Source organism: Urocitellus parryii, chromosome 5 (genome assembly GCF_045843805.1).
Source record: "Urocitellus parryii isolate mUroPar1 chromosome 5, mUroPar1.hap1, whole genome shotgun sequence".
Taxonomy (NCBI): Eukaryota; Metazoa; Chordata; class Mammalia; order Rodentia; family Sciuridae; genus Urocitellus; species Urocitellus parryii.
The window spans coordinates 93,607,891-93,635,069 of NC_135535.1; the positions used below are offsets into that span (position 1 = coordinate 93,607,891).

The 27,179-nt window shown below is 36.6% G+C and overlaps 1 protein-coding gene across 1 annotated transcript in view; it reads left to right on the top strand.

Annotated features, from left to right (window-relative positions):
* The first annotated feature begins 750 nt into the window (after window positions 1-750).
* The window catches only part of Slc15a5 (solute carrier family 15 member 5), an 87,432-nt gene continuing 61,003 nt past the window's right edge, over window positions 751-27,179 (top strand). The window contains exons 1-3 of the mRNA XM_026391961.2: window positions 751-1,105; window positions 6,412-6,634; window positions 18,884-19,053. Of these exons, the coding sequence (XP_026247746.2) occupies window positions 751-1,105; window positions 6,412-6,634; window positions 18,884-19,053 (748 nt within the window). The remainder of the gene's footprint in view (window positions 1,106-6,411; window positions 6,635-18,883; window positions 19,054-27,179) is intronic.

Genomic DNA, 27,179 nt, shown 5'->3' on the forward strand with positions numbered 1-27,179 from the left:
TGCTGATTAATAATAAGGAAGTCAAATGGTGCCTTTTGATTCTGATTTCCTCTGAGAGTCTGTTCTACAAGCATGGGGTCAACTAAAAGGAAGTGGGGTTTTGTTTAATATTTTCTCCTTTCATTAATACACTTAAATTACTTTCTTGTAAACTCTGCTTGTTACCTAAATGTACTAGCACTTTTGTTACCTAATTAACTTTCTTATCAGAATCCCAACCAAAAATAACAAGAAATGTAATAATGATAAGGTATCCTGCCCCCTAAAAACAGATTTCCTTTTGCGTTTTATCTCTTGGTAATGTTCTGGCTTGTTTAATTAAAATATCAGAAATTATTAGACTCAAATTATTTCTTGATCTCTGCTCAAATTCTCCTGAAAAACTGCTTCTTCTGCCTCAGTATTTAAACCTTTATCAGTGTGAGGCAGACGAGTTTCCATACATAGGCAACTGGATTCATGTAATTCAATATAATTTTGGAGGAAGAGCCTAATTTAGTCTCTAAGTAATTAAACAAACAAATCAGATTTGGCTACACTGAACCATGAATGTTCAAATACTCAAGTCTCCTTTCTTGTGCTTCTGGATCATGAAAACGAACAACATTAATGTGCAAAAGCCTTAAAAATTTTTTGCATAGGTATGTGAAATTCAAAGCAACAATCTTACTTATTTTCTCATTAGAGAGATGGGGGTAAAAATCACCAAGTCCAACCCACTAACACAAGTTGTTTTTGAGGAGGGTGGTCATGTCTGTTACACACTTTACAATAACAGATGAGGAAGTGGCCTTACATCTCAGCATTGAGAGGGAGAAAAGACATATTGGTTATTTTTCATCGCCAAACTCTGTGAAAAAAATTCAGGTTGGAATCTGCTTGCTTCTGGTGGAGCTGTTCGAGAGATTCACCTTCTTTGAAGTCGTCTGCAACATGATCCCCTTTTGCACCATCAAACTGGGCTACCACAATTACCAGGCAGCCATTTTGAACTTGTGTTTTATTGGAACTTCGATACTTACTCCTGTGCTTGTGGGGTGGCTGGCTGACATCTTCCTAGGAAGAAATAAACTGGTGTATATCTGCTTATTTCTACATTTCCTAGGTAAGTGCTCCCCTGCTGACTGGGCTGTTTTGCAATTTAACTGAATAGATTTGGGTTAGACTTTTTGGTTTATGTTACTCTTATCCTGCTCTTAGCACAAAGTGTGATAAATGAAGTAAGAATGCTGTTTCAGTCTATTTCATTCTGTATTTTATTTAAGATGCTGATAAATATGAGTGTGTTAAAGGATGCTTTGATACGTATAGCACAGCATTTATTATATAACAACTATTTCTTTACATGTCTATCTTCTGTTCTTCTTAGAATGTCTTTGTTTCCCACTTAATATCCCAAACACAATTTTTTTTTTTACAAATTCTATGTGAAACATGAAATTAATTCACCTCACAAAAAGGATGAAATGTAATGGAAAGTTTTTTGTAGTTCATGTGGAATAATTGGAAGAATTGAGGAATGTTTGCATCAAAAGATAGCCCTTTTTTTTTTTTTTGGTACCAGGGATTGAACCCAGGGGGGCTTAACCACTGAGCCACATCCTTAGTCCTTTTTATTTTGAGACAGGATCTCACTAAGTTGCTTAGGGCCTTGCTAAGTTGTTGAGATTGGTCTTAAACTTGCAATCTTCTTGTCTCAGTATTCTTGCCTGTATTTAAGCCAGGCCCAGTGGCCCATACCTATAATCCCACCTACTCAGGAGACTGAGGCAGGAGGATCCCAAGTTTGAGGCCAGCCTGGACAATTTAGTGAGACCCTGTCTCAAAATAAAAAATAAAAAGGGCTGGGATGTAGCTCAGTGGAAGAGTACCCTGGGTTCAATCCCCAGTACCAGCCCCTCCCCTGCCAAAAAAAAAAAAGTCTGTCAATTAACCATAGGGTAATTAAAAAAGCACAGGAAATTATAACTTCTATATTTTTAACTATGGTTATATGCTTTTGAAAATGTGTGCATTGAAGCACTACACTGTGCTTCATTACACAGAGAAATAAATATACCTAAAAAGCTTGGGGATCTTGTGAGAAGTGCTGGGGAAATATCAAGTTGATGAATAGTCTAGAATTTTAAGCTGGAATATTCAAGTTATTCTTCTTAGACAAGAGTCACTGAAGATATGATGGGCATAACTTTTGAGAAAATGGTTTTCATCAATAAACAGGGTGGCAAACCACAGTTAGAGATTAAATAGAGACCAAAAAAAAAAAAAAGTCTCAGGATGATGCTTTAAGCAATAGAGAAGTGTCAAGTCAGGAAAGAACATGTGAAAAGCTATAAAAACTTGGAAACTAAATATAGATACAAAACAATGGGGAAGCCAAATTCATCTCCACAGTTCTGAGCAGAGGAACTTGAGAAGGTGGTTTACTGTTCACTATTTAGCAAGAAGTGCAACTGAAATGCATGTGGCAGGGAGAAAAAGGAAGAAAGGATAACAGATACCAGGTGCTCTACCTATCACAAAATTTCAGACAGTAGCAAATTACCATTCAGAAAACTGATTAGAGCGTGATTGGAACTTGTAAGTGTCACTGCTTAAGTTCTGCAAAATAAAAGCCAAGTTGTTGCATGGCAAATATACACTTAACATTCAGCAAATACTTCTTGTTGACCACTCTGTACCAGTGATGGTCCCACGGTCTGGGAATGTAACAGAGGGAAAAACCGTCAGTTTCTGCTAAAGCTGATTTTCAGGTAAGGGGAGAGAAAATAAACACACAAATAGAGATTATGTCAGGTAGTAATAAGTGTTACAATGAAAAATAGAGCCCCTTAAGGGTATGGAATGAAATAGACAGTGACAGAGTTGCTATTTTCTATCAGGGAATGCTTTCTGATAAAGAAACATTTAAACAAAAACATGAATAATTTATTCTGCTTGACTCCATAACAGGCCACTTCAGCAGCATTTGGTAACTTCTTCTTGCTTAACCTGATAATTCCTATCAGTCTAAATTCCAGGGAAAGTCACCAGACCAGAACAGAAAACTTTACTTTTGAATTTGGCAAACAGAAAGCCTATGTCAACTCCATATCCATTCACTTCCTTACTACAAGTTATTTCCTTGTCTTCCCACTCCCAAGTACCATTAGGTTCCAACCTGTCACTAAATATCAGAGGTTCTATCAGAAATGTGTCTTCTGTCTGAATTGCTATAAACTTAGCTCAAAAATTCAGCTTTCTTGACCATGGCCAACTTACTATACAACCAGTTGTCAGTCTGATTCCAGTCCATATGCCATTCTGCCAATGACATTGATTTTTAAAAAAGAAAAAAAAAAAAAAAAAAATATATATATATATATATATATATATATATATACACACACACACACACACACACACACACAGGATCTAATAACCTAAAAAATAAAACCCAAATTTATTAAAGTGTACAAGAAACTTTACAACTATACAAAATTTATCTATGCAAACTTCTTTCTTAATGTGCAACTCCACCATGCTGAACTTGTCCTTAACTTCCCTACTATTCTCTTCTTTGCCTGAAATTATGACCTTCCTTTATCTTTCCACCCCACATTCAACATTCAGAAACTTCTGCTGATCTCCAAGGTCCGGGTAGTGTTGCTTACCAGCTTCTCTGTCTTCAACTACATGCTGACCATCCCCATTTGATTACATTTACTTCTTTATCATACAATGACTTCTGAATTGCTACCAACCACCACCATTTGTGGCAACACACTCCTAAATCAGTCAGCATCACTCCAGGCAAACTGGGTTGGCACAAATAACCACACTGAGAGAAAATATGTTTTTCTTGGGGCTCTTCAGCTCCCACAAGAGAGGCAAGGGAGGCAGACAAAATAGAGAGGAGCACGTTGTGAAGCCCTTTTTATTGAGCGGAAGACACTGGAGAAAGTTCCCCCCCAATGAGGCAAGGGGTCAGGTTTCAGGGGGTTGAGTCTAGCTTCACGATGTCTTGTGGTCAGCAGATTGACTGACATCTTGGAAGGCCATGCCCATTTCATGGGCTGTGTGGGGACCGTGGGCAGAGCGAGCGAAAAGGACCCATACGTCGCCAGCCCAAACAGAGAGGCAACGTCAGTCCAGTCCCCTCGTGTACTCAGGATCATAGTTCACACACACAGCCCATGGCCGGCCTGTGACACGCCATGACTTCTCTGATGGACCTACTTGCTCCTAGAGGAAAGAGCCAGGGACCCCTACCATCTATTGAGATATGGCACATCTTGGTGCTTTAAACAAGACTGTCAGATACATACATGACGAATGTGTGGGACGTGATGGCACATTCCAAAGAGGAGAATTTTAGTCAAATGTGTCATAGATTTGTACTTTTGTTATGTCAATTTTATAGCAGATAGAAATAAAATTTTGATCTAACAAAATCAATATACTATGACATTTTCTCAAAAGATGAAAGTAAAGTGCCTTTTTAACCTACACAAAGTACCATATGGACTAAAATGTCTTGTCCTTAAACAAGTGGTTGTTGCATGAAATAATTTATTTTATTATTACATTTGGTTAACCCTTTGCCTACCTGGCCTCATACTGTTCTTCAGAGAAAAAAAGAATCATTAGTTGTACATCTGGCTAACCTTGAGAGGAAACATTTCAAAGCAAATAAATTAAGGGATCCACCCTTGAAGTAAATCAGTCTGTTACTGAATGATAACTGAGTCCATATATTCTTCACATTGTAAAAGCCGTTGTAAGAAGACAGAAGCATGATATATCATTTTTGTCTATATGAGAAAACTAAGCACATTAAACAGCTCATAAAATAATTCATACCTAAAATGCTAATGCCAAATTAATTTTAAAAAAAGAGAGAACAAAACTAACATGGACAAGCCATTCTTCACTCATCAAATTGCCAAAAAAAAAATGATGATGATAATTAGTATTAATGCAAGCCATCTCATAAAATAATGGTGGGAGGTAAATTGGTTATATTTCTAAAGAACATTTGTTAGTGGTATTAAACATCATAAAAATATGAATGCTATGGATAAGAACTTAGGCTAAGGAAATAATCAAAGATGTCTAAAACATTTACATGTCACAATATTTGTGCAGTATTCATTCACAATTATTAAAAAGGGATTTTAAAACAAATAATGACTTAGAAATCATATTGAAAAATATATATAAAGTCATTTAAATTTTTTCATATTATTTGGTTAAAGAAATCAACAGTATAATCTCAAATTTGTTATTTATATAAAATATAACTATAAATATAGCTTATAAAAATACAGTTAATGTTAAAGATTATTTTCATGTCATGAGAGTATGGGCATTTTTGTGGGGAGGGATAGTTTCCTGTATTTCTCAAATTTTCTGAAATAAGAATTATTACATTTACAATCTGGTGGAGGGGAGGGGATGCCATTTCAGAAAACCTGATCATTTGACCACTTGCTGATAGTAAGCACAAGAAGAAGGAGATTACATCTGGGCTGCTCTATAATATTGAGCAAGTCACTGAACTTCACTGAACCTATTTTTTTAAATTGGAATAAGAAAATCTATTCTCTGACATCACAAAGTTTTTCCAAGAGGAAACAATGTAGTATATTAAAATTCTTTGCAAAATATAAAGAGTTAAACAAATGTCTGTTCATTAAACAAGAAAAACCATCTAGTATGTCACCTACGCATGGAAGCGAGGAGGATGCTCAAACCCTCCTTGGCCACTTTATGTCTTCCCCCTCTCCAGCAGGTACCACATCACCCAAGTCCCACTCCTATCTCTTCAGGTTTCTCATCTCTGTGTGTCAGGGGTTTCATTTTGTATCTGTGTGGAAAAAAAGTAAGAAGAGCACTGAAGGAAGAAAGAGATATAGAAATGGGAACAATGGATTGTGCTTTCCTCTATTATAATATTCTTCTCAAAAGTTTTTAACAAGTTTCTGAGCTATCTGAGATCACCATGTTTCCTATCACTCTATTAAGAACAAATAGCATGTTAACAGTAATTTTCTCTTACATGGTGGGTGGAGTGGGGGGTGATACAGACATCCTAATTTTTGACATGATGTTTTTTCTAAATTGCTTTAATTTTGTTAAAATCGACACAATTTGCTTACACAATCTGAGAGGTAAAGATAGTTCAAGTTTGGGGTAGGGACAGGAAACAAAAACACGAGAACTCTGGTTAATACACACAATAGAGGAAAATTTTACACTTATGAAAATCAGGCTATCTCTGAAATTGCAGTGATTAACATAAATATCTTAATAAGACAATTATATAATGATGCCACTTTCAGAGGAAAAACCTTATTTGTGCTGCGATTGGTGATTCCATGTTTTTTTTTTTTTTGTTTGTTTTGTTTTGTTTTTTTTCTCTCCATACAGGCACTGCCTTGTTATCTGGGGTTGCTTTCCCCTCAGAAGATTCCTACATAGGCTCTTACCACGTGATTAACCACATACCCACCAAGGAGCTGAACAGGCTGTTTCACATAGCACTGCTAGCCATCTCCCTTGGCACAGGAGGAATAAGAGCCATTGTCTGTCCACAGGCTGCTTATGGTCTTCAGGAGCACAAATCAAAGAAGCGAACACCTCTTTTTAACTGGTAGGTAGCACTGGTTAAGAAAAAAAAATTATGACAATCCTCTCCCTTTTAGGTTTTCTCATTGTTCAACCCTGGTCTCATGTTCGCAGCAACCAGCTGGTATTTGTCCCTGGTTGAACTGGGTACGTGATGGATGATGTCTGTGACAATGCTTCAGTCAATAATCATGGGAACATATGGGTCAGACCAGCCCAGCTAATCAGCCCACTCCCATGACACGTTGATAAATTTATCCTCCAAGTAAAAAGATGTAAAGTGGCTTGATGTGTTGAATAGAATACAGCTTTGGAGCCACAACAGGCCTGTTGGAAGTCTCAACTGCACTTGGTACATACTTACTGACCTTGAACAAATCATTTGTTCTCTAGTTCAGTTTACTCATTTCTGAAGGGAGATAATAATATTTCTCAGGTTTTATTAAAGGCAATATTATGCACATCACCTGCAGAAAACTTGGCACATAGCAAGTGATCAAAAAAATGGTTGCTGTTATATTATTAGTTATATCTACATTGCAATAGACTAATTTGGCAGGGATTATAAATTCACAGGCCAATGCACAGAGGAGATGACAAAATATGGAAGTATTTTATAATTCGTTAACATCAACCAGCACCTGTTTCTAACCCAATTCATCCCAAAATTTAAGTGTTTGTATTTCATGAAAAACCAAAATACTTTTCTGTGAATCTTTGTCTTTTCCATTGCATTCATACATAGTTCATTATTTTATGTGTTTTTAAAGGAACCACTTTCTATAATTAAATAGAAACTCAAGAAAAAAATTGAAATTTGGAACTTAAAGAAGACGAGTTCAGAATTTAGCATAGAATATTTTTGTTTTTTGTTAATCATCATCAGATGTCAAATAGATGGGAGATGCTGCTTTTGTTTGGACCTGGAAAGCCCATGTATTGAAGTCTTAGTCCCTAGACCATAATGGAAGGCAGGGGAACATTTAGGAGGTGGCACCTTGCAAGGGAAGCAGGTTACTGCAGGTGTGCCCATTAAGGGGACAATGGGACCTCAGCCCTTTCCACTCACTCTCTTTGCTGCCTGGACACCAAGATGTGAGCAGCTTTACTCCCCATGTGTTCCCTGTCACCACGCACTGCCCAGAGACTGAAAGCTGACTAACACAGATACATTAAGTCTTTTATTCCCTCTGTTTTTGTGAAATGAATTGCCAACATTTTTCTAAAATATTTTGTCTTTCCATCAGTGTTTGCAATGGTTAATAGCAATGCACAGATAGCATCAAACAAAAATGCTTAAAATTTTCACTTTAAAAGCATCAAATGAGAAACATTTAAAGTAAATATTGTCTTGGTATATGTAGTCATCCAAGCAGTTCCCCTTCTCTTTCTCTCCCTCCCCCACCCCCAATATATTAATATTACAAAGCACTCAGGCCTATTTTGGATTAAGTCCTAATGTCAGAGAAAATGCCGTTTACTGAAGGTGGAAGGGACTCTTTACTTCCTTATGGCAAATTCTGCCTCCTTGACCTGCCCAAAGGAGAAAGAAAAATCCTTCTTTTTTATTCTATTCGGAGGTTTTAATCCTTAATTAGCAACATCATTTTGATTAAATAAGACTCTGGAGGATTAAGACCGGAGAGCAATCAGTTGTTCTGAAAGATAGCTCTGGAGAATTTATTGTACTGTGGTCTTAGTCATTCAGAGTTGTGTTTAATCAAAGTGACATTTCTCAGTGTTGATTACAAAGGAGACATTATATGAATGAAATATTTCCTTTGGGAAATAGAGGGGACTCCCAATGGGATTATGCTTTAGGGCTTTGAGAAGGAGGACAGGGAAGGGAGTGAAATTGAATTTCTGCCTCTGTGAGGAGCCAGGCCAAATTTAAGATGAACACATCCAGATTTGCTTCTTATTATTTTGTAATTTCATTAGCGTCTCTGATAAAAAGCAATCATGTAGTGTTTTAAAGACTTAAAGTTAAAGCCTCTATAAATGTATATAAAGAATGAGAATGTTATTCTTTAATGAGTTAAAAGCCTGGACAGGAAGCTCCTTGAAGGTTGAATCCAGTTGCTTTAGCTTTTCTTCTTCTTCTTCTTGGTTTTAACGCTAAACTAAAAGACAACCAACGTTTATAGACATCCACTTTCTGCACTTTACAGAAATGCATGCTAAGGCTGTTCCAGGACAAACTGCAGGAGTTGGTGGCAAGATGAACAGAGTCCTTGCTGGGGAGCTGGCAGAATACTAGCTCTACTACTTAGGAGTTGTATGGCCTCCAGCAAGTTCCTTAATCTCATAGAGCCCCAGGTTCCTCAACCACAAAAAAACGAATCGCCTTGGAGGGCCATTGTATTGCCTCCACATACAGTATCATAACAGATCTTAGGTATTAAATTATGATCATTATAATTATTAAGTGATAAATAAGTCATCAGCTAAAATCATTATCTTAACGCTGGGAAAGAGAGAACCTATTTAACAGAAGACCATATTTAAAATGGGCAGTCCATTAGATCATTATCCATGTCTCCAAGTCCAAAATGCCCCTAGAAATTACCAGCCTGGAAAATGTGATGAATTTCAGTAGTGCCTTTAAAGGACACCACGCCACTTGCATCTATAACCACTGAAAGCTGCATTCGGTCCTATTTTCAGCACAGATGTCAGATGTTCATAGCTGCGAGACCTTTAATGAGATGTGTCATTGCATCCGTACCACCCAACGCTTCCCCGCGATCATGTTAAGCAGCCTAGACTGGAAGTCTCAGGCACTGAAAGCCACTTCCGAGTAAGGCTGCCAAATGTAGGTGAGAAAACCACTCCTAGCCAACATCACCATCTGGTACTGGATCTTCCTCAACTGTGTACCTCATTGAAAGAATAAAGCTGAACTCCCTGAAATCAAGAAGCATAATAACCTGCCAACATCCTCGTGCTCTTATCCAGATCAGAACCTGGCTCTTTCAGCATTTTCCAAAGTCTTAAGTGTACAATTATGAGCCCCCACACTGGCAATAATCTAGGTAAATATACCCGTGCAGATTCTTTTCTGGAAGCAAAACAATGGTGTGGACAATTAAGTCTGTTCATGGCCACAATTTAAATTCTATCACAATTAACCTCCACTCGCTTCACATTATTTACTTCACCTGATAATTTGCTTCCTATCTGTACATACAGTCTGTTGCTAAAGGTGCACCAGAGCAAAGCATGTATGATTAAAAGCCCAAATAAAATATTGGTGAAGTTCTTGAAGAAGTCTAAGGAATTTATTCATGTCAGAAATCATTAATATCTGATACTCAAATTGGCCCTATATGATATCTGTCCCATACAGAAATCATCGAATTTTAATACTTTCATACTCAAATGCAATATCTTTTATTTTAAGGAAATGACGGAAGTAAAAATGTATTATCCCACAGCATTTTTCCAGAATTCATTTCAATAGTTGCCTGAGCATTATTTAAGAACAGTGATTCTCAGCCCTAGGTGTACATTAGAGCTACCTGAGGATTCTTAAAAAATGTCAAAAAGTCTTTTGATCCATGTATGTGTGATATCTTTACATCCATTCATATATACTATAATTTCCTTCTTCAATAGTTCACACTTTTCAGTGTATAAATCTTGCCCTTCTTTTGTAAATTTTTTTTTAATATTTTATTATTTTTACACTATTATTAATGGAATTATTAATGAAATTATTTTCTTTAAAAATTATACACACACACACTCTCACACACACACACACACACACACACACACACACACAGTGCCTGGGCCCAGCCACCAGAGGTCAAAACCCGGTGAGCAGGATGGTTTTGGGTTTTTAAGTTGCCAGGAGACCCAACCTAACCCTCCTGGATCAGAATTTCCTAGGATAGTTGAGGAAATATGTTTTTAATATGTACTATCTTAGTGTGTTCTGGCAACTGTAACAAATTTTCATAGACTTGATGGCTTATAAACAATACAAATTCATTTCTTAAAGTTCTAGAGACCAGGATGAGATCCTTAAGCCACCAGGGGTTGCAAATTCACAGCTTCTTGTGTCTTCACCTGGTAGAAGGAGCAAAGGAGCTCTCTTGGGCCTTTTTGTTTTGTTTTTACATATAAAAGCACACTTAATAGACCCAAATATATTGTCTTATAGAATTTAAAAAGTCAGTAGTATTTAAAAGTTGACATTTTAATATTTTCACTTTGCAAATTAACCAGATGTTCCTTTTAAACATTTATGAAGATTAATACCACTTATGTTGAATTCAACATACTCATTTTTAACTGTTAACTTGGGCCTCCTTGTTGATGGACTTTTTTAATTAATTTATTTGTATGCAATACTTAGAATCAAACCCAGTGCCTCACACATGCTGGGCAAGCTCTCTACCACTGAGCCACAACCCCAGCCCTTGAGCCTCCTTCTTAAAGGAACTAATCTCATTCAAGTGAGTTCCATTCTATAACCAAAGCCGCACCTCTAAATACCATTTCCTTGTGGGGTAAGCGTTCAACATATGAATGTGAAAATAAACAAGCATTTCAAGTAAAGCAAGTTCTTCAGGTGATTAAGAAGATGGAGAAGATTTTGAAACCAATTCCATAGCCATAAGGAAAAGGGATTTGCAAACTGGTTCTTGAAATAACTTTGAAAAGAAATGGAACTAAACATTGAGCACAACTACATGCCAGACTACTTTGAAAAGTGCTGATGATTCATAGCATTTAGAAATCTACCTGATGGAGAAATTCTGCATAATCTTGGAGAAGAAAGAGAAACCAAACATAAACCTGTGTATATATTCTTCAATAGTAAAGTAGCAATTTATAAGGTACGTGTTAGCCAACAAGATGAAAGTGGTGCATAGAATGATTTTATTAATACTAAAATATCCTATGACTTGCAAACTCCCGAGTAACCTCTAAATAGCTTTGAAAAAAAATCACTACACTTTCTAAAATTTTTTTGCACTTGTGTTAGCTACCTTTAACAAATGCTACCCTCTCAACTGGAACTTCTTTCTCTGCCTGCACCAAACCATGAGCTTTCAGGAAATACACTCAGAACTCCTGTATAAATGTAAATAATTTTGGAAACTAAAGAATATTGAGAATAAAAAGACAAAGTCTTTGCATTTCTTATTTCTCTTGTTTCGGCCTATTTTTTCTTCGCCCTTGTGGGTCCTTTAAATCTTGGTAGGTATGTAAGTCAGGATTTATTATTGTCCATCAATCAGTAAACATGTAGTGGTTAAAAGGTCTTAAATGCAGGAAGTAAGAAAATGATACACCAAAATTGGGGTGTTGGCAAAAGAAGAGGGAGGAAAGGTATAAAAGCAAGTCCAAAGAGTGAGAGAGGTAGGAAGAGTGTGAGAAAGAGAAGGAAGCAGTGCCCAACATTTCTCAATTATCTTGCTGCCTATTCATCAAGATCAATAATCATCTTTTATTAAACTGATTTTTCTTTCAAAGCTCTGCTAAAAAAATTCACAGGTAAAAACAAAGAAGTAAAAAAATATTCTATTTGCTCCTTGTTTCTCCAAATTCATGGCTGCCAGAATATTCTTTGAAGTACAGTGGGCGCAGGGTTTTGCTAAAAGAAGCAACCACCATGAAAATCAGTGCCCAGGTGTGTCACTGACTCTTCTAAACAGTTCAGTTTTATCCCACTGAAGAGTCACAAATGCCCAGAGAATTATCTCAGTGTTGTTCAGTGCAGAACTAAAATACTCGCTCTGAAGTCTTTAAATTGTCCAGTAATACCATGAAGACCAAAAATTTGCAGGAAGTTTTCCCTACTCCTGGATATTTTCTCAGATTAGAAAAGACCACCTTAAATCACTTCTCCTAAAATCACTTAAAATCAATCCAAAGCATGTCAAAGTTAGTCAGTCCAGGAAATGACAAAAATATTCATGTGACTGTAAAATTATCACGAAATAAATTAAGTGAATATTTAAAATAAGTTATCTCAAAAGGATGGCTGAGCTTTCTAAAACAAATTTTTTTTTCTTAGTTGTATTCAACAACATAGAATCATGAAGACAAGAAAAAATTGCTACTTATATACTACCAGTTATTTGCAGTTTCCAGTCTGTATTTAAAAGTAAAGAAACATATTTTTACTGATGCTTTCAATTTTCCTTAATCACCGGTATTTGTTTTGCTTTAGTGCTTTGCTCTCTGACTTTCTGTGTGAGAGGTGCTTTATACATTCAATTTGCTAGTGAGCTATGAGATGAAAGGCATCTTAATGGTGAGTTGGAAGACAGTGGATTTTTATTTCTTTTCTTTCTTTTCTTTTTCTTTACTGATGACACATATATAATTTCACCCTTAATTATCTGGAGCTTGTCCTGTCCATGGATCAACAAAGACATATATAAAACATGCCCATACTAGATAATTCTTTCAGAAAATTACACAATCAAATAGGTTGGATGGCATTTGTTAAAGAACATTTAATACTTTATGTGAAATCACTCCTTATACATAGATATGCAGCACCATAATTCTTTGGTTTCTAACTACCTTTCCCAAGTCTTAAGTTTTAGAATAATTGTAATTTTTCTTTGACCTTCTTTAAAGCAATTCTGTTTACATCACTGCATGGTGTATAGAAAAGTCACATAGTGTCATCTTGGATTTTCTCAACAGTGCTGAGCTATAAAAGGTGGGGAGGGGTTCCTAAAGACCAAAAGAACTATAACAATGCTCTCAGCTCCAGCATCTCAGTCTCTGCAGCAGAATTCAGCTGCACAGCTTGCAACAGCTTGAAAGGATACCCTGAGGCTGAGCCTCAGGACTCCATCCAGTTGTCCTAGAAAATTCTGACTTTGTACCTCACCTGTATTGGGATAAATAAATTTCCATTAGTACACTACCATAAACCAGTTATCTCGGCATGACCATATTCAATATTCTGTTATGTTCCTATGTCAATTATTCAGAGGAATTTTTATTGTTATGTGTTTGATTTAGTCATTTTTATAACAGATGGCACATCAGTAATCAATTAGTTATTTAATAGCCATTTATTGTGGACCTAGTTCTGTGCTAGGTCCCATGGAGACAAAGAATAAGGTGTTGTCATCAGCCATCTTGATAATCTTCAGATGAGGATCAAAACTGACAAAAGTGAAATAATTGGAGAATGAACATTTGCTTTAGAAGTTCAGAGATGAAAACAAGTAGAATTCAAGAGAGTGTTGAAAGAAAGACAAGAGACTTGATATAGAGACATGGAAAGCCAAGAAACATGAAAAGTCATAGAGACAAAAATAAGTGACTATGTTTCTGGAACAATAAGGAAACTAGTCCAATTGGACATATCTCCTTTCCAAACATAGTGTCTGTCCACTTTCAACCCTTTCCTCTGCTGTCACTTTGGTTCAGTTTTCTCCTCATCATTCAGGCTACCATGCCTCTTCTACAATTCATAGAACTCACACAATGATCTTTTTTTTTCCACTTAAAATCAGATTTTACAGGCCCACTGCTCATTTCCCTTCCAATGGCTTATCAATGCACTGAGAATAAAATCCAAACTCCTTTCCACGGCCACCAGGTCCTAAACGACAGAGAGCACAATTACCTGTGTGATCTTCTCTTCTGACATTCTATCCCTCGCTCACCAACTCCAACTTCACTGCTTTTTTTATTCCAAATCAGGATTGAAGAAAAATGAATAGCAACAACACTTGCTTAGCACTACACAGCTTCAGTCTGTATTCTTCACTCAATTCTTTACACAAACCTTGTTTAGACAGTGTGATCCTCATTTTAAAAAGTACCCTGAATCTCAGAGGGCATGAGGTCACCATTCATGTGATTATCAGCATTGTGGCTCAAACCCATGTCTTCTGACCACCATTGCAAAAAGGAAGGACAATATTTATAACTAATGGTATATAAAATGTGATGAGAAGGATGAATGAAAGGTAATTTCAAATGTTAAAGCCTGTATTAATAAGGAAATTATAGTGTCATAAAACTGTAACTGCAGAGACCAGGAAAGATGTACAAAAAGGACATCCAGCCCAATTACCCCCTCCTTAAGAGGCTACCCCAGGACAGATGGCTTTTGCATACCATAGCATGAATTTCCAAAAGTCACTTTAGTTCTCCAAGTCTCAGATGTCTTCTCTAGAAAAGAGGGGAAAAAACCTTTGTGATCCTGGGTTAGGCAAACATTTCTTAGAAACAACCCAAAGCATGATCCATAAAAAAAAAAACCTAAATAATTACATTTCATCAAAATTAAGAACCTTTGCTGTTCAGAAGGCACTGTTTAGAGAATGAAAAGACAATTCACAGACTGGAAGAAAACATTTGCAAGTCACATGTTTGACAAAGGACTTATATCCTTATATGTATAAAGAACTCTTAAAACTGAATAACAAAAAAGTAAACCACCCAATTTTTTGATGGGCAAAATATTTGAACAGAAAACATCATCAAAGAAGATGCACTGATAACCAATCAGCACTTGAAAAGATGTTCAATGTTACTAGGGAAATGCACAGTACAACCACAAGACATGAATGTAAATTTGCCATACCCAGCATAGAAGGATAAGAACTCTCACATACATGTGCATTACAACTACTTGAAACCACTTTGAAACTTCCTAAAATGAGCCAGGTATGGTGGTGCATGCCTGCAATCCCAGCTGCTCAGGAGGCTGAGACAGGAAGATGGTAGTTCAAAGCCAGCCTCCACAATTTAGCAAGGCCCTAAATAACTTATATCCTGATGCTAAATAAAAAATACAAAAAAGGGCTGAGGATGTGGCTCAGTGAGTGCTAAGCACCTCTGGGTTCAATTCCTGGTATGTAAAAAAAAATAAATAAACAAACAAAACTTCCTAAAATGTTAAATATGTATCTACATACTTCCAGCTATTCCTCTTTGAGGTATCTAATTCCCCCCAAATGAATGTCTATATCTATACTAAGAATTGCCCATGAAAGTTCATGATAGCATTACTCTTACTATCCATGAGCTAACCAGGAGCAGTGGCACATGCCTGTAATCCCAGGAGCTCAGGAAGCTGAGGAGGAATATCCCAAGTTCAAAGCCAGCCTCAGCAAAAATAAGGTGCTAAGCAACTCAGTGAGACCCTGTCTCTAAATAAAATACAAAATAGGGCTGGGGATGTGGCTCAGTGATTGAGTTCCCCTGAGTTCAATCCTTAGTACCAAAAAAAAAAAAAAGAAAATAGCCATGAGCTAGAAAAGATGTCAATCAACATATGAAATAATAGAAAGTACTATATTTACACAATAGAATACTACTTGTCAATAAAAAAGAATGGCCTATTCATAAATACAACAACTAAGAGAATCACCTTTGTGATTCTCAAAATAAACATGCTAAGTAAAAGAAGCCAAATAGTAAATATGGAAAAGGACAATTCAATTTACCTCTCCACCACACTCCCTCCACCACAAAATGTCTCTAAATTGCAATCTCATTGGTGATGACAGAAAAAATATCAGTGGGGATGGGGACAAGGTGGTAAGAAGAGGCAGAAGCAGATTAAAAAGTGTATTGATTTTAATTCTTGCACTACAGGAGTTTTGTTAAGAAAGTTGAGGCCTAATCCGACAAAATGGAGATTTGGGCCTACTTTTTCTTCCATTAGGCGCAAGGTCTCTGGTTTAATTCTTAGGTCCTTGATCCACTTTGAGTTGAGTTTTATGCATGGTGAGAGGTTTAATTTCATTTTGTTACATGTGTATTTCCAGTTTTCCCAGCACCATTTGTTGAAGAGGCTATCTTTTCTCCAATGGTGTGAAAATACTTTGTGTACAATCAGTGACTTGAAAAAATTGTGCTCTATATGTATAATATGAAATGAATTGCATTCAAAAGTGTCTTGAGGAATTTTTAGGAGTGATAGATATGTTCCTTATATTGAATGTGGTAATGATTTCAAGGGTACATAATGTCAATACTTATCAAATTATACCTTTATATAAAATATACATATCTGTATATACAATTATATATAGTATAATTATATATAGAACAAAACTAATCTTTTTGTGCCAATACTATACTATTTTGATTACTGTTGTTTTCTCTTTTTGTTTTAAGAGCTTTATTGAGATATAAAATTGAACTGCAAAATATTTATATACATACATATATATAATTGTATATACATATATAAATATATAAATATTTTAAATAAAGCAATAATTGTATATATAAATATATAAATATTTTAAATAAAGCAATAATTGTATATATATAAATATATAAATATTTTAAATAAAGCAATAATTGTATATACATATATATATATATAAATATTTTTAAATAAAGCAGTTCAATTTTATATCTCAATAAAGCTCTTAAAACAAAAAAGAGAGAGAGATAAAACAACAATAATCAAAATAGTATAGTATTGGCACAAAAATAGATTAGTAGAATAGAACTGAGTCAGAAAATAGACCTACATTTATATTATCAATTGATTTTTAATGAAGATGTCAAAAAAATCAATGAAGTAAAGACCATCTCTTCAATAAATTGTTCCAGAATAACTGAAATTCCATATAGAAACAAATTATTCATATCACCATACTGAAAAAAATCAAAGTGGATCATTAAGTTGATGTAAGTTCTAAAACCGAAAAACTATTTTTAAGAGTTGTAATGGAAAATATTTATGACCCAGGTGTAAACTGTATTGTTTACATAGGACACAAAAAGTATGAACCAAAGACCAAAAAAAAAAAAAATCAACTTGGATTATTTTTAATTAAAAGTTTTGCTTATCCAAAGTTGTCATTGAGAAAATGAAAAGGCAATTTGTTGATTATAAGAAAGTATTTGTAGAACATATATATAATGAAATATTTGCATCCAGAATATATGAAAATCTTTTACACATCAATAATAGGAAGACAGGTAGTACAATTCAACAAAGTGGAAGATTCCATTATGGCTCCATTTTTTCTTGGTACTCCTTCTCAAAGGGAAAAGGAAAAAAATATATTACATGTAACACAGAAAACAAATATAGGAAGATTCTGGAAGGTAGAAAGAGGACAGATGGCTGCCTAGGAACCTTGGAACTTGAGCAAAGATGGCAGTGAGTTTCATGGGATTTTTTTTTTTTTTTCTTAGCTGGGGCAATGGAGAAGGCTGGATCAGGAGCAACCAACCAGCTGAGCCAGAGGAGAGTGAGAGGGAACTCCCAGAAAAGCCTGTTCCCCTTAGTCAAAGAACTAGGAAAGGGTCCCTGACATAGGAGAAACTCTTTTTTCTTTTTTTTTTTTTTTTGCAATACTTGCCCTGCTCTGGCAAAATACTCTGAAATAAACTGCCCGTCCTTCACTGTCCTTTATAGTTTAAGCAAAGATGAGGGAGGGGGGATTCTAGTATTCTACACACACACCTGCGAAAGCCAGGGGGCTGCTGATTTCCCACCAAGGTGGTGTTGGTGGGCAAGTGAGGAGCTGCTCTTCCACCCTCGCCCCGTGGAGGCGCTCTAATGCACCCGCGTGGTGATGGCAGCTGGGTGCAGCCGGGGCTGTCTCCATTCCCAACCACCAGGTGAATGAGAATGTATACGGTTGGGCTGGTCTTCAATCAGTCAGCCATCGGATTCCTCATCTTCCATCCCTTGGTTCCCCTCCTCTCATTGTGTGATACTCTCCAGTGTAGTGGAGGAAACAGTCTTGGTTGAATCCACCTCCCCGCTGTTTCACAGCTGGGCTCACACAGCCCCAGACACAGCACAGAATGCAAGGTCGCATGCACTGTGCTCACGTTAAGTTCATAACCACCAAGGCCACCCCTCACCACTGCTCTGTCTCCTTGTGCTGTGAAAACCAGAAGATACAGGAACGTTCATCTCTAAGCTTTAGACATTTTCCAGGCTCCTGAGGGGTATTCCAGTGACTGGGCATCCTCTAAGCTTCTTCAGTTCCACAGTTAATTCAAGTATTTTCTCTCTAAAAAGCACTTTACAGAAAAAGTTTTTTGAGCTCCAAGTTAGATACAAGGGTGTATACTCTTATTAATATCTATTCTAAAGAGAAATAAAGCAAGGATAATGAAACAGATAAGACAGGTTGATATGTATACACTTCTTAAAAAAATCTAATAAACAATATTTGCAAAATCTGGTTCATGCTAACAAGCCACCAGTTAATACTTACATTTTAATAAAAGCATTAAAATCAGCAACTGTTATCTGAAGTAACTCAATGCTGTTTTATTTGTGCCTCTCTGTGTCTCCCAGGTTTTATTGGCTCATGAACCTAAATGCAACTGTTGTCTTCCTTGGAATATCTTACATCCAGCACGCAGGGGCCTGGACCCTTGTTTTACTTATTCCTATTATGTCTACACTCATGGCTCTGATAACTCTTCATATGATGTACTATAACCTCATTTATCAACCAGAAAAATGTAAGTAAATCACAGTCTGCATTGAACTTTTTTTGTTGTTGTTTTTCTCACTATAGCTCCTTAATCTTTAATTTCCTGTAACTTGTTTCAATTTATTGAATTTGAAGATTCTGCTAATTATTACAATTGATAGCCATAGAGTCTGCAAGAACATCTATAATTTCTCTCTTCTTTTTTTCCTTGTTGAAACAATTTCAGTTTATTGGAATATTTCAAATATAAATAAAAATAGAAAAGAATCATGTATGAACCCCACCCACCTTGCTCTCAGCTTCAGCAATGATCTCCTCATTTCCACTCACCCTTGTTCTATCCAACCCTGAAATTTGAAGCAAAACTAAGTGTTATAGAATTTTATTAGTATACCTCATATATAATTAAAGTACACTAATATATATATTACATATTATATATAATATATATTACATATTATATATAATATATATTACATATTATAGGAATGTATATACATAAAAGTAAAATACATTTTAAAAACAATCACAAAGTCCTTATTATTTGAACACCCATACCCATATAAGTATTTGTGGACAGAGGAAATTTCTTTTTTTAATTTTTAACTGATACGTCAAACAATAAAAATTGTACATATTTGTGGGTACCATGTGATGTTTGATACAGGCCTATATTGAGTAATGTTTAAATTTGTGTTAAATGTACTTGTCTCCTCAAACATTCATCACTTCTTTATGGCAAAAACATTAAAGTCATTTCTTCTAGTTTTTAGAAATGGTCAGTAATTGCTGCTATCTACAGTCACCCTACTCTGCAATAGAGCAACAGAACTTTTTAGTCCTAAGTGTAAATTATTCCCGTTGATCAACCTTCTCCAACCCTCCTTTCCCCTCAGCTCCCCCCAGACTCTGGTACCATCAACTCTCAACTTCTATGAGGTTGACTTTTTTTTTTTAGATTCTGCATATAACTGAGCTTGTGGGGTATTTGTCTTTTTGTGCCTGGCTTACTTCACTGGAAATAATCTCCAGTTCCATCTGTGTTGTCACGGATGACAGGGTTTCATTCTTTTCTTTTGCTGCATGGTATTCCATGACATCTGTGTTTCATATTTTCTTTATCATCTATTCATTAATTGATGGGCACTTAGGTTACTTCCATTCCTTGGCTGTCAAGAAAAGGGCTGAAATGAACAAGGGAGTGCAGAAAGAATTTAACACCGTCAACTATCTATCTATCTCATCATTACTAAAATCTCTCAGCTTGTTTTAATATTTTTATTAAATATGCTAAATATTTATTAAATGATACACAATATAAGTATTGGGTTTTTTGTTTGTTTCAAGGTTTGTTCAAATAAAATCCAAATAAAGCTCATACATTCCAAATGGCAAATATGTCCCTTGAGCTATATGTACTATCCATGCATCCCTGTGTCTTCATTTATTTATTTTTTTTAAGAAAACTGAACACTCTGTAGAACCTTTTCTACAGAGTGGATTTTGATGATCACATCCACAGGTGTCATTAAACAAAATTTTCCTCTCCGTATTTCTTGTAAATTTTCTAATAGAACCAGATACTTGATCAGATTCTAGTGTTGTTGTTGTTGTTGTTGTTGTTGTTGTTGTTGTTTTTGGCGAAATACTCTAGTGATGTCATTACCTACTTCAATCCAGAGACAAAATAATGTCTTTGCTTTTGCAGTACGAGCACAGCGAATGATGACAGCTTTTCCCTAAATCCACTAGTCCATTCAGGAAAAAATATTAGATCTATACTGAATATTAGATCCTTAAACAATACAGTGTAAAAATTCCTTAGAAATTTTCATCTAACAGCACCGAATCTCTGTATCCACTAGATAGAATTTCCCCTCCTCCTCCCAACCCTTGACAACAGCCTTTCTACTTTTTGTTTCTATGATTTTTTAACTACTTTAAATATTTCCTATAATTTACAGTATTTGTCCCTTTATGACTGAATTATTTTGTCTAGTCTTATATCTTCAAGTTTCATGTTTTGTAGCATGTGACTGGATTTCCTTCTTTTTAAGGCTATATAATATTCCATGTATGTATATACCTCATTTTCTTTATGCATTCATCAATGTCAGTGGACACCTGGATTGCTTCCACCTCTTGGGTAATGTAAATAATGCTGTCAGGAACATCAGTGTACAAATACTTCAAGAACCTGCTTTGAATTTTGGGGGCTATATACTCACAAGTGGATAGAATTCCTAGATCATGTGGTAATTCTGCTTTTAGTTTTTCAAGGAATCATCACACCATTTTCCAAAATGGCTGCACCATTTTACATTCCCATTAATAGTTCTCCACAATTTCTCTGCGTCTTCACTGACACTTGGTATTTCATGTTCATTTAATGGTGGCCATCCTGACAGTGTGAGGTATATCTCATTGTGCTTTTGATTTGATTTTCCCTAAGGGTTAGTGGTGTTGAACATCTTTGCGTGTACTTATTAGCCATCTATATCTTCTCTGATGAAATGTCTATTCAAGTACTTTGTTCATTTTTTAAACTCAGACTATATGGGGGTTTATTTTTTTTTTCTATCTTTACACACACCTCTGACCCAATAGAAATTACATAATAGCCTACAGGATGGGAGAGAAATCTTTGTCACATGCACCTCAGATAGATCATTAATTTCTGGGATAAATAAAGAACTCAAAAAAACTTAACACCAAAAAATTAAATAACCCAATCAATAAATGGGCTAAGGAACTGAACAGACATTTAACAGAAGAAGATACAAAATCGATCAGCAAACATACGAAAAAATGTTCAACATCTCTAGCAATTAGAGAAATGCAAATAAAAACTACTCCAAGATTCCATCTCACTCCAGTCAAAATGTCAATTATCAAGAATACAAGCAACAATAAATGTTGGCGAGAATGTGGGGATAAAGGTAACTCATACATCACAGGTGAGACTACAAATTGGTGCAGCCAATCTGGAAAGCAGTATAGAGATTTCTAAGAAAACCTGGAATGGAACCACCATTTGACACAGTTATCCCACTCCTTGGTTTATCACCAAAGGGCTTAAAATCAGCATACTACTTAGCCACATCAATGCAGCTCAATTAACAATAGCTAAACTCTGGAACCAACCTAGATGCCCTTCAACAGATGAATGGATAAAGAAATTGTGGTATATATACACAATGGAATATCACTCAGCCATAAAGAAGAATGAAATTTGGCATTTGCAGGTAAATGGATGGAACTGGAGAATATCATGCTAAGCGAATGCTAATTCACAATAAGGGCAGAGGGTCAGGGCTGCTAGGGAAGAATAGAGGTACTCTGAATTACACAGAGGGGAGGGAAAGGAGAGAAGGGGTAGGGGGTTAAGAATGATAGTAAAATGAATTGAATATCATTACCCTGTGTGCATATATGATTACAGGACCCCTGTAGTTCTACATTATGTACAATCAGAAGAATGAGAAGTTATACTCCATTTATGTATAAAGGGTCAAAATGCATTCTACTGTCATGCATAACTAATTAGAACAAATACAAAATTTTTTAAAAAGAATAGGTTTTAAGAATAAACCCAATTGCCTCTCTTTTTCCAAATCACTATCAAGTTACACAATCTCATTTATCAAGTCTGTGTGTTTCCCAGAGATTTCAGATGCCTTCTTGGTTCCACATTTGCACTTGCATTTCTGGAATTTCCATTGTCCGTTGGTCAGTCTTTCCATTCATTTTAACTCTCCTCTTAATTTATGACTTATTTCTCTTTCACTGTTACCATCATCTCTACTACTTACCTGCACAACTACCACCAAGAGCAGTGCAGCACTTCAGAGCTTTCATGAGTGCCATTCACCAGTGTCACATTGTTTCTGCCACATACCTGTGAGGCAGGTGGGAAAGGCAGCACTGTGTCCTCTATAACAGACTAGTGAGAAACAGGGTGATAGGCCTCAGCTCCTCCTATAGCACCCTGAGCCTATATTGCCATTTCATTTACCATATAATGCTGAAATTGCCTCTTTAGAAATTAGAAATCCTGTGTCTCATAAATAGTTGGAATACAGAAATAGCTCAATCAGTGTTTGTGTTTGTTAAACTGAGTGCAGAAACTGAGACATAATTCAATTAAATGACTTACTCATAGGAAATAGTGGAATTAGAACTCCAGCCTAATTTTTCCTGGGCTTGAACTCATTCTATTATACCACCTATTGAGGCAGTGAAGCACTGGAAAATATTATCCACAGAAGCCCCTGCCCAATTCTCAGAGCCCTGTGCTGCAGGCCATCACCTAGCCACACACGTCCTCTCACTAATCTACAAACGGGGTCAATATGCAAAAAGGTGTCTCTGCCTGTCACGGACAGCAAAAATAGAGAAAACTGTAAAACATTTTTTTTCTTTGGCTAAAAAATCACTTACGCATTCTCCAGAGTGTCTAATTATCAAGTAGGTTTTTTGTGAATATAGATGCATACACACAAACACACATTTATACATATACATTGCTTTTGGGTTATAATTTTCAAAAGCACTATTTACATCCATCCATTTGCTTCCCAATACCTTATTTGAAAATATAGTCATCTGAATAAATAAATCTAATTCTTGTTCAAACAGTACATATCTACATAACCAATTATGTTTATCGCCAGTCTATTATAGTCTATATATTACATTTTTATCATATGATAAGGTAAACATCCTTTGAATCTTAACAAGAAAAAATATTTATTAGCTGTGGGAATAATTAGCATAGAAATTGTTCATCCATGGTTCTTGTTCCACAAGTCTCTCTACCCGATGAATTTTTGGGATGACTATTTTTGGTTTTTTGTTTTGTTTTGTTGACTATTTCCAAATTATTAGATCACCCAACTATGATGAAGTAAAACTCTATCCTCCCTCTGGCAAAGTATCTGATCCTTATTTTGGCTTCTTCTTTTCTGATGACTAAATTGGAAATTCCTCAAAGCTGTAATTCAAAGCCATGGGTGACCTTAAAGAAATGATTTTTTATATGCTACCTTTTATTTTAAGGTAACTTTTCAAATGTGGACCATGCATTCCATTATGTTTAGCTGTCAAGCACGGCCTTCATTTGCATTTCTTCCCACTGCTATAATTTTGAGAACTGGCAGGTGACCAAAGGAGAAAAAATGTGCATCTACCATCTAGAGTGCAATGTAGGCTTTTTTATTATAATTAAGTAGCATAGATATTCATGATTAGATCAAGGTCAGAGGAGCAGAACATCAGAGCCAAGGACTTAAAGGTACAAAGAATAGAAAAATGGCTTTCTAAAAGTTTTTTTAAATAGTAATAGCTACAATCTTTAAGTTTCGCAATAAAACATTTAAAATAGCTCATCTGTTTTATTTTAAAATGTGCATGCCTGGTGTGTTTGTCGTGCATATTTAAACCAGGGTTTGAAGTCTCAGTTGAATTTTTCATTCCAGTTTTTTTTTTTCCGACTTCCCATTTCTGCTCCTGATGCACAAAAGTAATTTGAGAATTATAATGACAGTGGATTTTTTTAAAGGCTGAGTCTATATGACACCCAAAATTATTTGTATAAAGGCATGATTTTCTCTTAAGTCTAATGGATTAATCCAAGGAGGTGGTGCAATGCTTAGATGTAGGTGATTTCAACAGAATATCCATCCTGACATTCAGTGGTAACTACAGTTACACATGACAGCTGTCACTCCACTTGGCAGACAGATGACTGTCTCCTTCCCTTTCTTGTACTCTCTGGCTGGCTTATTGGTTCCCTCTCAGTCTAGCTGATCAATTTAGATTTATCACTTCACTGATCCCTTTCCCTGATATGACCCATCCGGCACATTGTCTATCTCTTCTCAGTCTCTTGACTCGTCTTCCTCCTTTGATAAATTCCTAACTGATATGGGCACCTAGTATTCATTTCAAGGATCTTGTCTCTTTTACCCACCCGAGTCAGATGGCATTTGGTGTCATCTGTACACCAAATGTTCTGTTTCCTATTGACCTCTCTCGTCACCTCGACAAACATATGTTCTACATTTGATTTGACATTTTGACTTGGTTATCTAATAATTTCACAAACTGAACCAAAACCAAACTCCTGACTTACCCTACTGCAAACTGGCACCATTTTGGTTTACTCCTTAATATAAGCTGAACACCCAGTTGATAAGGAGAAAAAAGGAGTCAGCCTCAAATAGTCTCATTCCTCCAACCACTTCCCGCATCAGAAAATTCCACCGATGGTTCACCAGTGCCTCCCCTTCTGCCTATTTCTCTTCATTGTCACCACTGCACTCGTCTATGTCACCTCCATCCCTTACCTATCTCCAGGTTTCTTCTCTTGTCTACTAAAATCCAACATCCACACAGCTACCAGAGTTCCAGAGTAACTGTTAAAAAGTATATGTTAAGACATCTCTATTCTGATGGCACCTTCCCATAATACTGAGGGTGAACGTCAAGCTCCTTCCTTTGGCTTGTATGGCCTAACCCCTAACCCCCTCTTAGACTCATCTTTTCCCAGTCTTCTTCTATCTCAGCTACTACCCCATTCACTTTCACTGTTCCAGAACCTCTTCCAGATACTTTCTCCTTCATGATGTGCCTGACACATGTCCCTCCAGACCTTTTGACTGCTTTTAGTCATTCAGTCCTCAGTTCAAGTGTCCTTTACCTAGAGGTTTCCTCTATCCTTACCCCACAGGAGGTCTCTCCTATCAGCCCATTTTATTTTCATCCTAGAACAAGCCTAATATCTTCCTGCTTATAGTGTCTCTCCCACCACAGAGGAGACCAGCAGTTTACACATTTTGTTCACTGCTATATCCCCAGGGACTAGAATGGTCCCTGGCTCATAGTAGATGCTCAGTAACTCTGTGTTCAACAATTGAGCTATCACACTCACATTTCCTTGGCACCTATCATGTGTAGTTGCTGTGCCAACCGGAGTTTCAAATCTCATCCATACTTAATAATTTACTATTTCTTGACCATTTTATTTTTGTTCCTTGATGACACTACATCAGATACATTTTGTTTAAATAAGTTTTTCAAAAGTGGATAGTCATTTAATACCAGTGCTACTCAAAACCTAGTCAATGGATCAGGGCTGATCTATAAACTATTTGTAACTTGTAAATAACAAACATTGAAAGAAAATACATAGAAATACTTATGGAGGAACCTGCAAGCCACGGGCGGGCGGGTCAGGCCCAGCAACCAGCCAAGTGACAGCAGCTACACGCGCCGGCGGGGAACGCAGACCGGACCCACAAGGACAGGTCCGGTGGACGGCTGAGGGCTAGGCCCGTCCCCTCCCCCAGTGTCTGCAGGTAGGCGGGGGACTGTGAACACCAGCAGAGGGGGCCCAAAGCCTGCTGAGGGGCGGAACCGGCCCCTCCCCCAGTGCCTGCAAGCGAGGCGAACCTGCAACCCATCGGGAGGTTAGGCCCAGCAACCTACGGAGTGACACAGGTGCCCCTGGCGCCTGCTGGGTAGGTGGACCTTTGACCGACCAGCAAAGCAGACCTAGGGCCTGCCAGCATGGTAGACGGATCACACTAATTGGAGGAGGATCACAGCCACTACCTGCCCTGCAAGGGTGATTTTTCAACTATACAAGAGCAATATAAATAAATAGAGGGAAAATATCAAAGACACAACAATTTCACCAAGCAGAAAGAAACGCCAGCGGTATGAAACGACAAGGAAAGAAAGGACCACAGGCAATGCAGGTCAACTCAACTTTAGAAGAGGTAATAGCTGCAACAGATGGAATGTCAGATAGAGAGCTCAGGACATACATGCTTCAGATGATCTGGAGTCTCAAGGAAGACATGAGACAGCAAAATCAGACAATGAAAGATCACATTGACAAACAAATCCAGGAAGTAAAAGATCAATTTCACAGGGAGATAGAGGTAATAAAAAACAAACAAATAGAAATACTAGAAATGCAGGAAACAATAAACCAACTTAAAAACTCAATTGAGAATACTACCAGCAGAGTGGATCACTTAGAAGATAGAACATCAGACAATGAAGACAGAGTATTTCAACTTGAAAAGAACATAGATAGCTCAGCAAGTCTACTAAGAAACCATGAGCAGAACATTCAAGAGCTATGGG